The sequence below is a fragment of the Eulemur rufifrons genome, chromosome 28 (assembly GCF_041146395.1).
Source record: "Eulemur rufifrons isolate Redbay chromosome 28, OSU_ERuf_1, whole genome shotgun sequence".
In the NCBI taxonomy this organism is placed as follows: Eukaryota; Metazoa; Chordata; class Mammalia; order Primates; family Lemuridae; genus Eulemur; species Eulemur rufifrons.
This window is the reverse complement of record NC_091010.1, coordinates 61,567,404-61,579,380: the sequence shown is the minus strand read 5'-3', so window position 1 is coordinate 61,579,380 and position 11,977 is coordinate 61,567,404. Positions and strand designations below refer to the sequence as shown.

Sequence of the window (11,977 nt, the reverse complement as noted above, 5' to 3'; positions counted from 1 at the left end):
GTGAGAAGTTACAGAGATGGATGTAGGTAAATACCACCAATTCTTTAAAGTGAACTGTGAATCATTTTCTACATTTAATAAAAACGTTTTCTCATTTGAGGCTCTGGAAGTCTTGAGTCACATTTTTTTTTTTTTTTGTAAACCCCTCCCCCCTAAAATGTCTTAAAACACATGGCTTAACAGTGGCTGCACAGAAAATATACACCCTCAAAGTCGGACTTTCATTTAAATACAAATATACAAAATGTAAACTGAGACAATAGAGAAATTTACAAAACTTTTCTTTAAAAATAATAAAGACAAAATTCAGTTCTAGTTAGGACGCTATTAAAATACGTGCAAGTTGTCAGATCCGATTGGACTTCTATTGCAATGTTCGACACGGACAAATCCAGTCCACCCCGGCTGGGGCCGCCTCGGAGAACAGACCTGAGTGGAAATTTCTTTGAGAAACCTCGAGGTTCTACGTCGACAGGTGGACGGCCTCCTTCCTCGGCTCCTGGAGGGCTCCCCGGGCCGCCCGGCCAGAGCGGAGGCTCCGCCGGTTCCGCTGCAGGAGGGTCCGGGCCCGTCTCGCCGCGGACGGGACATCGGCCAGAGCGGGAACTAGCTGCTGCCCGTGGAGTTCGAGCTGACGTGGTTTGAATTTATATGGTGGTTAAAACTGGTCTTGGAGCTGGGCGAACTCTTGGAATTGTTCTGGTGCTGGGGTTGGGGAGGGGGAGAAAGGGGAGTGGAGGGAAGGTAAGAATTAATAGAACCCCAAATTGGGGGGAGGAGGCCCCTCCTGCAGTACCCACGCTGGTTCAGCCTGCAGGCCTGGAGTGAGCCTGGCGGGGCTGGAACCCACTTCCTGGTTGAGTGACCGCAGGCGTCATTTAATCTGTTTCCTCACCTGCAATGTGGGATAAGGGAAGCTTCTTCTCAGGGTTGTGGGGAGAGTGAAATGAGGCCGTGACTGCAAAGGGCCCTAGCAAGTGCCTGGCCCCGGGAAAGGGTGGCTTTTGTCCTCGCTGCCTGGCCCTCCCCCAGCACTCCCACACTGGGCCCTGCAAGTTGCAGGCAGGAGCAGGGGAGGGACAGGAGCATCTGCTTTGCAGGGCCAGTGCCGGGCACCATGCAAAGGGCCACTGTCCCCCATCTTCATGACTCTGGGCAGTAGGTATTTCTATCTTGATGTTTCAGGTGGGAAAACTGAGGCTGAGAGTGGCTGGATAAGTCGCCACATGACCAAGAAGTACCAGGGCTGGATTTGAACCGGGGTCCACGAGACTCCAGCGAGGTCTCTTTCCAGGGCCCAGCCTGGTTCTGGGGGCCCAGTCATGAGGGGGCGGGAGAAATCATTCTTTCTAGATCTTAAATTTTACTTGATGCATTTAAACATTATATTTTTATATCATTCAAACATGAGCATATTATGGAACAGGATGGGAAACATACATGGAGTTTTTAGACAAAACCACAAACTCAGAGGCCTCAATCTGCATTTTTTCTCCATGTGTCCGACCTGTTTGGCCCAGATCCCTCATGAGGGCTCACCAGATGTGGGCCCTGGGCAAGCTCCTTCACCTCTCTCAGCCTCGGTTTCCTCACCTGTGAAATGGGGCAGCTCACACTTGGCAGGGAGGCCCCGGGCAGAGGTGCCTCCCCAGTGCGTGGGCAGCAGCCTGGCCCACGGAGGTGCTCGGTGCATACTGGGTAATTGAATGAAGTGCTGGAGGAAAGCCCAGGGTTTTGTGCAGATTAAATAGGAGAAGCCTTTGAAAAGCGCCTGGTCCACAGCGGAGCTCCGTATACAACTGCCCTCATCCCTGTTACCAGAGGGAGGAAGCTGCAATTCTGGGGGCCTGGGGGCCAGAGCTGTACCTGTCTCCTCTTCATCCCCCTGGGGAGAGGGGCTGCCTCCCTTGGGGGGAGAGGCAGATGAGAACCAGGTGGGAGCCTCCCAGGCTCCAGGTGGGACACTGGGCTGTGGCTTCCCAAAGGGCCAGGCCAAGAGGGGGCGCTACTGTGGCCCCCTTCGTGGTGGTGAGGTGGGACGGGGGTCAGTGGTCGCTCCGGGCCCCTCCAGGGCATTTCTTCCATTCGGTTCACACCAGCCATTACTCTGGGGACAAGCTCCAGGAAGACGGGCAAAGTCTGTCCTGGCTGCCAGCCGGAGGGCACAGCAACCATGGCGGGGGCACCCCAGGAGCCAGGAGCCTCTGCAGGTCCTGCAGGTGCCTCTCCAACACCTGTGCTGCCTGTTCTTTGTGATGTTAAATCCTTATCTACGTACAGGGCTCTTTACAAGGGCCACACAGGACAGTGGTTCTCAACCTGGGGTGATTTTGCTCCCTGAGGGACATTTGGTAACGTCTGGAGGCATTTCTGGCTGTCACAACTGAGGGATAAGGGACATGGGGGTGTCCTGCCCCCCACAACCGCCACCACCACAAAGGATTAACTGGCCCCAAATGCCAATGATGTCAAGGTGAGAAACCCTGGTGGGGGGGTACACCCTGGGCTGCTGCCCCCACCCTGGGGATCCCCTCAGCCATGGTGGGTGTCAGGGGGCTTTGGACATGTCGGTTGTCCCTTCCAGGCTGCTACGAGCCCCCCATGTAAGTAGAATCCCGCAGCTCTGGTCTCTACCGCGGGCCGTCCTGCTGCCCATGGGAGACGGCCAGGGGTCCCGGCGCCGAGGCCAGGCCCGGCCAGGTGCCGTTTCTCACCTGACGCTTGAAGATTCTCTGCAGCAGCCCTTTCTTTGGCGGTTCTGGAGGGTGACTTCTGTTCAGGTCTGGCGAGAGGGTACCGTTAGGTCCAAATACATTCAGCTCCTTAAAGCATTCTGTTTCTATCATCTGGAGAGGTCGTGCAGAAACACGGTCCGTCACCTGGGCTGGACGGGAGCCCAGCGGCCGAGCCTCCGGGGCCCACCCTCCCCGGAGCTCCCCACCCGCTAATGCCCGGTGGCTCCCGTGGTGGGCACAGCCCCTGCCGCGCTGACGACCTTGCCGCAGCCTCACTGGGAAAACAGAAGCCGCCTGAGGGGTGCACTTGTCTTCTTGCCACCAAACCCACATCCTGCCGCCCCCTCACCCCACCCTCCCTGTCTTGTTCTAAGCAGCTCTGATCTCTCCCGACTCAGCCTCCTGGGCCTCTGGCAACTGCCCATTTTTGTCTTCGTTTCCCAGCCAAACCTCTCCAGAGTCACCTCTACGGGCGTCTCTGTCTCGCTCCCTTTTTCCTCCCGGGCCACTCCAGACCTGACCCGCCCTCGCCCAGGCCACATGGGACTGTCCTGCAGCCTGAGCCGCAGCTCCTCTGCTGTCCTCGTCCCCCTCAGCGGCATCCGGGGGGCGACTGCTCCCTGCCTCTCAGAGCAGAGCAAGTGACCGCCCTGCTCACCTCGTTTTGCCACGGGATGGACACGGAGCCCGTGGAGAACTTGGAGTAGAAGTCGTCATCCGTGTGGTCCAGGTTGACGCCCTTCACGGTGGAGAACTGCTCGATGTCCAGCACGTCCTTACAGTACACGGCCCGGGGCTGACAGGGGCACCAGGGCTCGGTCACACATGGGTCCTGCCTGTGCCTCCGGCGTCCCCGGGCCAGGCCTTGGGGTTTGATGGGGGAGCAGAGAAGCATCTTCCCCAGGAGCTGTACTGCCCTGTCACAGGGCCGCCAAAGGGACACTGGCCGGGTGCAGCAAGAGCTGGGGGTGCCTGGAAGCCTGGAAGCCGGTCCAGGGCTCCTCCCTGCCAGCCCTCCCACACACATACCACAGGTCATCCCTGGGCCAAGGGGGAGGTGGGGCACCTCTGTCCCTAACCCTCACTCTTGGCACCTCCGGGCATCCCCACTCCCCTGTCAGATATTCTTGACCCTAAGGCCCACAGAACCAGGAAGGTGGCAATGCTCCCAAAGTCATCTGTCAGACAAAGGATTGCACTGGCCACAGTGTGGGCCCTCTGGCCCCCTCCCCCACAGAGAGAATGAATGCTGGGGACCTGGGGCCAGAGCAAAGACCCGCAAGGGACTCTGCCTCGAGGGGAGCGTGCAGCGGCTAGAGGATGGCCCAGGAACAGCACCTGCCCTTTCTCAGGTGAGAGGGCAGCGAGGGGTGGTGGTTTAGCTCCAAGGCTTTGCAGCCAGACACGCCTGGGCTGCAGTCCCAGCTGGGGTGCTTGGGGACTTCGGGGACATCATATTCCCTCAAGGCCCATTTCCTCACTTGCAAAATGGGGATAAGAGAAGCACCTGGGCATAGGGCTGTTGTTAAGTGCTTGCTACCAAGCCTGACTGTGCGCTGCTATTATTAAGGTGGGAGCATTTTTTATCTCCTGGTCCATCAGCCTGCGCTGGGGCCTGCTCTGTGCCAGGGCAGAGATGAACCTGGCTGGCCCCTGCCCTCCAGGAGTTCAAGGTTGGGGGGGATGGCTTCCCAGGGGACGTGGGAGCCTGGGGGTCTGGACGTGAGGACTTCATAGAGGTGGCCCCAGGTTGGGGGCAGAGGGACCAGGGCTGCCTCCTGTCTCCTGACATTTGGTTAATTTGAAGTTTGTGAATCAGTCACAGGCCCAGCGTGGGCTGCAGTCATGCCAGGAGGGTTCTAGCACTGGTCTCAGGGCTCGGCACTTCCTGGGGCTCTCCAGTCTCCAGGAGGCGTGCTGTGGCCTCCTGCTTGCGGCATAAGTAGGAGGCAGTAAGTAAGCCCCTGGGCCCAGGTGCGCGTGGGCAGCAGCAAGGCGGGGGAGATGTCTCCCTGTGGGGCTGTGACTCGCCCTCTAGTTCCCAAAGCCCAGCGTGTGCCCCACCGTGGAACTCGGCACACTCGGGGGCACCAGGACCAGCCACATCATTTACAGGACCAGTGCAAAAATGAAAATACAGGACCCACGTTCAAAATTCAGAACGTCATGATGGCAACAGCAGGACACTGAGCTCAGCTCGGGCCTGGGGTGACCGCCCAGGGCAAACCCATGAAGCTGGCCCTGGGTGGTTCACAAGTGAACATTAGAAAAAAGGAAGCATTTAAAAACTCTGCATAGGAACAGAAGTTTGCCTAGCACATCAAAACCCACCCTTTCGTGCCTATTATTGCCTTGGAATAGTTCCTTTTAGAATACATTTATTTTGATTTTAAAAAGAGTCAATAGAAGTGAAAAAGATTAACTCGACAATAGCACTCCTGGTTTGTGATTTCGGAGGCAGTGTGGGAACAAGGCCAGCGTGGGGGCCTAGGGCAGGAGGCCGTGGGAAGGCCAGCCCCGGGGCAAAGCCCCCAGCTCACAGGGTCTCCCCGGCCTGCAACCTGCGCTCACCACGCACTGCGCTGGTACACGGAGCAGCCCGCCAGCCTGTGGGCCTCAGCTGCCCAGGGACAGGGGTGGCACCAGGGAGAGGACACTGATCCAGCTGGTGGCTGCTCTGTGCACACCACGCTGAGCTGCGTGCTGTGAGGGGCTCTGCCACCTCGAGGCGGCCAGGGTCACACCCAGGGTGACCAACCGTCCAGGTTGCCCAGGACATAGGACTTGCAGTGCTAAAACCAGTACAGTCCTGGGCAAACAGGGACAGTTGGTCGCCCTGTCAGAGCTGCCTCCTTCCACGTTGCTCCTTCTCCCAGCCCTGCCCCTGCCCCACCTGGCTCCCTCGGCCCGAGCTTGAGCCTGTGCTTCACAGACCACGTAGGGGGCTTTCAGGGGGCATCTACCTTAGCTGGGCTCTTGCCTCACGCGTTGACTTGGGGACCCCGTGGGGAAGATGCAACACCATGGGGTCCCTGCGATTTGGGCTGCTGGGGGAGGGGCCTCATCTCGTTCATCGCTGTGCCCGCTGCGCCTGCTGTGCCCCAGCCGGAACCTGGCGTCCCCAGCAGGTGCTCCGTGTGCCAGTAGAACCGAACTGAACGTGGCGGCCCTCAGCGCTCTTGAACACACTCTGCATTCAGTTCTCATTTCACCCTCAATCTCTGGGGCAGGTTAGGGGAGTGGGCGGCCCTGGCCTCACTGGACAGGTGAGGAAACCTACGCTTTGAAGGGGTTTTTTGGGCCCCCAGGCTTGGGTGGGCACCCAAGTCTCAGACAGCCAGAAGGGGGCTCCCTGGCTCACACCCCACCTGCGCTGCGGGCATGAAGTTCACCTGCAGCTTGGGCAGGGACTGGCCTGGAGGGAAGGGGCAGTGAGTACTCTTTGGTCCCCACAAAGATGGTGACGTGCCCCACACTCTGCGTCAGGGCGGCCCTAGGCCTGGGCCAGCTGGGGAGAGAGGAGGCTACTCACGTCTGGAACGAAGGGAGGGTCCAACATCCCGGCTTCTAAGCGCTTGAAGTTCATGTTCCTGAAGAAGGGGTGTCTCTTGACCTCAGCGGCCCCCTCCTCCTGGCAGCCCAGCCTCTGCTTCGCATCTTTGGTGAGCAGCTGCGAGGAGACAGAGCCCCGTGAGGCACGAGCCTTTCCTCCTGCCCGGAGGCCGGGAGGGCAGGGGAGCTGGAAAGGTCTGTGTTCATCGTCCTTCACGTGTGTGTTCCTGAGCCTCCCAGACGTCCCGCCTCTGCAGTGTCACTGCCGTGCCACCCTGCTGAGTTCTGTTTCAGGGTTGCCTCTGCGCTGTTGTGTGCGTTTGTGGTCACACACCCCCAGGGAGAGCAGGGATTTTGTCTGCTTCTCCCAGGACTGCATACCTAGCGCCCCGGGCATAGCTGGCACCGGCTCATGTTTGCTTCTGCGTAGGGGAAGCAGCAAAGGGAAAGGACTGTATCTGCAGCGCCCTCTCACTCATTTTCTCAACTAACTTGCAGACTTGTCCCTCGGAGGTGCAAACCCCTGTGCCAACAGAGACGGGCGCCGGCCCTCCAGAGGTCTCAGGCTGTGGGGGGGCTGATCGTGCCCAGGGGACGCATCAGGGCAATACAGACCCGACACCATGGGGTCCGGGAGTGTGAACTGGTCTGGGGGGCTGGGGAGGCTTCATGGGGGGGGCCTTTGAGCAGAGGCTTGCAAGGCAAATAGGCTTTCACAGGTGGGGAGGGGAGGTGTGCAGGTGGGGAACCGCACCAGCAAAAGCAGAGGCGCAGGGACTGCAGGGCGTGTTTGGGGAACACTCAAAACATGCTTGAGTTGGAGAGAAGGACGAGGGGGTGGGGATGGGTCAGGGTCAAGGGTATTGGTCAGGGAGAGAAGATGGAGGGTCCTGAGGGTCAGGTCAGGAGGTGGGATTTTAATCTGGAGGTAGGAGGAGCCGGGGATGGTTGGGGAGAGGCAGGAAGGTTAATGGGTGAGGAAGAGGCTGAGCAAGGAGGGATGAGGTGTGAATGCAGGTGGGAGGGCCGCACCCCAGAGCACCCCAGAGCATGGCCTGGCCGGTCATGGCCAGATGACCGCGGGGCCTTGGCCCCTCCCCTGCTCTCCCATTGCCCCAGGCTCGGCTTCTCCCTTCTCCCTCACCCCACTGAGCACTGCACCTGCACACAGCAGGGGTCGACTAAGTGTTTGCTTCAAGACTAGAATCCAGGGCAGCGGCCACGCTGGGGAGGGAGGCCAGCCCTATCTTTCGCCCGCGCCCTGGTGCGTTCTGCCCACATTCGTTCCGTGCACATTTCCTGCTGACCCTTTGCCAGCCAGCTGGGGACCAAGGGCAGAGTGGGCAGGCAGGTTGGCACAAAGGAATCAAGGGTGGCAGCACGGCCAGCACCAGCTCGCATCCTTGAAAGGAGTAAGCCGTGAGCTCAGTCACTCGCAATGTCCCCCTTTAGTTCACAGGCCAGCTCTGGGCTGGGGGTCAGGGTCTGGTGCTCACACCTCTGCTTCTCTTCTCTGGGGGCTTCTCTACTCAACAAAGTTTTAAGGAATTGGTCTCTGCCCGGCCCAGGCTCCTCCTGCAGCGGCTGGCCAGACCGGCCACACAAGGAGGCGAGAGCGGTGGGTTGAATGGCCGGGTGCAGTGGTAGCCAGGGCCTGGGCTTCTGCTTTATTCAAGAGAAGCCAGAAAACCCAGGTTATTATGAGAAATTTCCTTTTTTTTTTTGAGACAAGGTCTTACTCTGTCACCCAGGCTGGAACGCAGTGGTGTGATCATAGCTCACAGCAACCTCAAACTCCTGGGCTCAAGCAATCTTCCTGCCTCAGCCTCCTGAGTAGCTGGGACTACAGGTGTGTGCTAATTTTCTTTTCCTTTTTATTTTTTTAAAGATGGTGTTGCCCAGCTGGTCTCAAACTCCTGGCCTCAAGTGATCCTCCTACCTTGGCCTCCCAGAGTGCTGAGATTACAGCGTGAGCCACAACGCCTGACCCTTCCTCATTTTTAAATCTTTGTGCAGCTAAACAAGACACCCACCCACGTGCTGCCTGTCTGCAACCTGGCATCAGGTAAATGGCTTGTGACTATATCGTCAGGTAAAGAGTTTGCAGCTGTGACACCAGGTGCACATACACTGGGAGAAGTGAGAGGGAGAGAAGGCGTGGGGTGGGGAGAGTGGGCTTCCTGGAGGAGGAGGACTGATGGGCTGGAGGGACAGTGAGACAAAGATGGCTGAAGGGCCAGAGGGAGGGGATGGAACAGGGTGGGGAAGGCCCAGTGCTGGACTCAGCAAGGGCCTGAGGAAGGTGGAGGCTGAGGTCTACGGCTAGGGGCTGGACCCAGGGGCCAGGGCAGTGAGGTGTGTGTATTTTTAGACCCCGGGGGCAGGGAAGCAGTTCCATGGCTGTCAAGATGGAATCAGGGATGGGCCCTTGCGGCCAGGGACCGGTTTCCTCACTGTGGGGCGGTGGCCCTCTCAGGCAGGCAGGGCTGAGCCACCAGAGCCTAGAAGTAGCCCCGAAGGTCTCCTTATAAGTCAGGCCCTGCAGCGTCCTGAGCCCACGAGGGTTGGAGGGGACAGGGCAGGCCTGGCTGCCAGACCTGCAAGGCTGTGGTTAAGGGCGTGCAGGAGGCTCAAGACCAGAATCCCAAGACTCCAGGGTCATTCGTAAGAGAAGATGGAGCAAGGCCAGAGGCCTCAGGAGGACAGTGGTTTTGTGCCCACGGGCCAGGATGGCACAGAGCAGCAGGCTCCATGCCGCCCTTCCCGCAGCGGCCACCAGGGGGAAGCAGAGGGACAGCAGTGCCCGGGGTCTGGCGGCAGCAGGAGATCCCAGGCCCGGCTGGGGTGGGGTTGGGGTGGGTGGTCCCCCACCTCCTCATCCTCTCAGCATGTCCCATGTCCCTTGAAGTCTTCAAGACCCGCTTCTCTGAATTCCTGATCCTGACCTGGGACATGTGGTGATCCCTGGTCCAGTTTGGTCACTCTGGATAGATACCTCGTGATGACGTGGCCACACATCTTTTGCACCCACATCTCCACGAAACTGACCTTTGCCGCCTTGTTCCCCCAGCTGCCCCACCCCCACCCTGGCTGCGATGACCGTGTGGATTCCTTCCAGGCCCCAGCTGCACTGGCCGCAGGCCACGTGGTTTGGGTGTGTGTTGTGTGTGCACACATTGTCCCTCCCTCAGCGTCTGTCACACGTGCAAATGACAGCTCTATGGTTCCTCTTCTTCTGGACGTGGTCAGATGGCAGATCCAGCCCTAATTTCTTCCTCCCGTCACGCTATGATGTGAGAATGACGCTGGTGAGAGGACGTGGCCACGCACAGGGCAGCCGGCTGCAGGGGCAGGGCCTCCCGGGCCACAGGCTTTCTGGAGGCAGAAGCTTTGCTACTTTGAATCAGCTCCCCGGGCCTGCTCCTCCCTGAGCTGCGGCCTGGGCTGTTCCCGCTGATTCTGCCCCAAGGCCCTTGGATTCAGAGGTGAGGAGAACAGCGGCCCCACCCGGGGCTCGGCCTGCCCGCCTGCTGCTTCAGGTGCAGGGCTCCGGGGAGAGGAAGTCTGTGGGCTCGCAAAAGCGGAGCTGGGCGCTCTGGCCCTACCTGTCCCCACGTAGCTGGCATCAGAGGGCAGCTGCCTGCAGAGGGGGTGCCAGCTCAGCTGTCCCCAGCACCAGGGGAGGAGGCCCCCAAGGGGGCATGGGCCAGACTTGGGAGCCTGAGAGCCAGGCAGGAGCAGGACGTGGCCATCTCCTCACAAGGCCATGGCCCTGGTTCCCAAAAGAAGGGCCTGAGGGCCAGCCTGGGCTGGGGGATGGGCAGTGGTCGGGGGTGGATCCCCACTCCCAGCTCCGACAATTTCAAAGGCTCCCACCGGTCCTTCCTCTAACTGGTGTCCCCCCACCCAGCCTGTCTAAATGTCACTCCCATGTGTTCCCTGCCCACAGATGGGTCCAATCTCACTATCCCTAGACTCTGTCATGCAGAACCCAAGCTGGTGTGACCAGTATTCCACTTAGTGGACAGAACTTTGTTATAAGATGTTCAAAGACTGTGAAAATATCACCACCTGCCACCTGCGGCCCCTGGGCTGAAGCCGTGTCTTGGGATCCAGAGCTCAAGGGAGCCCAAGGCTTAAGGTCACGGGCAGGGCTTGCCCCAGGCCCTTTGTACCTTGGGCACCTGCTTGGACTGTCCTTTCTCTGTCCTGTGCTGATGTCCCCACAGTCCCACAGAGCTGGATGTGGGGGTACCTCACACTGTTCCCCGTTGCCCCTTCCCCAGATTTCTCCTGGAAACCTTCGCTGACTGCCCCAGCCCACGGCAAGGAGCACCTGTTCCTCTGGCTTGGCGGGCTCATCGCCCCGACCCTGGTGTGCGCAGGCCCCTGTCCCTTCAGCCTGTTGCTGTCCTGGGGACAGGCTGGGGGCAGGGAGGGGAGCTGGAACTCACCATCTTGCAGATGGACTTGGCCTCCTCGGAGAACTTGTGGGAGTACACCTCCTCCGTCTCCAGGACCCGGCGGTCCACCTCCTCCCGCTTCACCTTCTCCTTGCGGCCGCGGAACGGCGACTGGCCCTCAATCATCTCATAGATGAGGCAGCCCAGGCCCCAGTAGTCGGGGCTCAGGCCGTACCTCTGGTTGTTCAGGACCTCTGGAGCTGGGCACAGAGGAGGGGACGAGGAGGGGTGAGAGACGGCGGTGGCAGGACAGAGCCAGCACGCATTCTCACCCCAGCTGGGCCTCAGGGTGTCCTGCACCCAGGAGTGATGCTGCTGCTCACAGAAGGCCTGGGGTGTCATGGCTGGGACACTCTTCCCTGCACTGCTCCCACCCACAACCTGCCGTAAATACACCTCCTCTAGGGAGCCTTCCCTAAGGAGGGGCGGGGGGTGGGGCTGCAGAGAGCTCACTTTGGTCAAGTCACCTTGGAACCCAACACTCCAGCCCTCCCCCACCCCCGGCGAAGGCCTCCCCCCAGCAGCACTGTGGGAGACGGTGACTCTGACCAGTGACACAAGAGAGGTGAGGGGCTCCGGGCGTGGGCTTGGGGGCGTGAAGTGGTGATCAGGGGCTTCGGGGCACTCACCCATGTAGCCGACGGTGCCCACCCGGCCGCGGATCAGCTCTCCCTCGGGGATCTTCACGGCCAGGCCCAGGTCTGAGATCCTGATGTGGCCTGAGGGGACAGCAGGGTCAGCAGGCCCCTGGAGCAGCTGTGGACACCTGGCCCCCCCTGGCCAGGGCCCCAGACCTGCTGTGTGCCCCTGGGCAAGGCATGCGAGCTCTCGAGGTTTCCACCTGTCCGTTGAGGATGGGTACCCCAGTCTGCCCTCTCAGGGTGACCATAAGGCCCCTGGGGGCACGGGTGCTAAAGGATGGGGGTAGATGCCTACTTTTTAGGAGTGAAACATCGAGATGCAAGAGGGTGCCTGGGTCTGGCTGGACACTGGCCAACCCGCCTCATCGAATATCCGAACCGGCTTCTTGGAAGGCTGAGGTCACAAAGTTGAAACATCTTGGCCTGGTTCTGGGATTACTTCATGGGAAATATGTGAGATTCTCCTGACATTTTGCAACAATTTGCTTAAGGGGAAAAAATTATAAAGCAATTTGGGAAGCAACTCCCTGACCTGCCTTGTTGGTCTTTGGAGGTTGCTGATTTTTTCCCTTTGGAGAAGCAAGGA

General features: G+C 59.5%; 1 protein-coding gene across 1 annotated transcript in view; it reads right to left on the bottom strand.

Moving 5' to 3' along the window:
• Positions 1-547: 547 nt before the first annotated feature.
• The window catches only part of GRK5 (G protein-coupled receptor kinase 5), a 187,297-nt gene continuing 175,867 nt past the window's right edge, over positions 548-11,977 (bottom strand). The window contains exons 11-16 of the mRNA XM_069459844.1: positions 11,380-11,469; positions 10,742-10,950; positions 6,268-6,405; positions 3,394-3,531; positions 2,715-2,846; positions 548-705 (exon numbers count right to left, since the gene is read on the bottom strand). Coding sequence (XP_069315945.1) covers positions 607-705; positions 2,715-2,846; positions 3,394-3,531; positions 6,268-6,405; positions 10,742-10,950; positions 11,380-11,469 — 806 coding nt within the window. The 3' untranslated portion in view covers positions 548-606. The remainder of the gene's footprint in view (positions 706-2,714; positions 2,847-3,393; positions 3,532-6,267; positions 6,406-10,741; positions 10,951-11,379; positions 11,470-11,977) is intronic.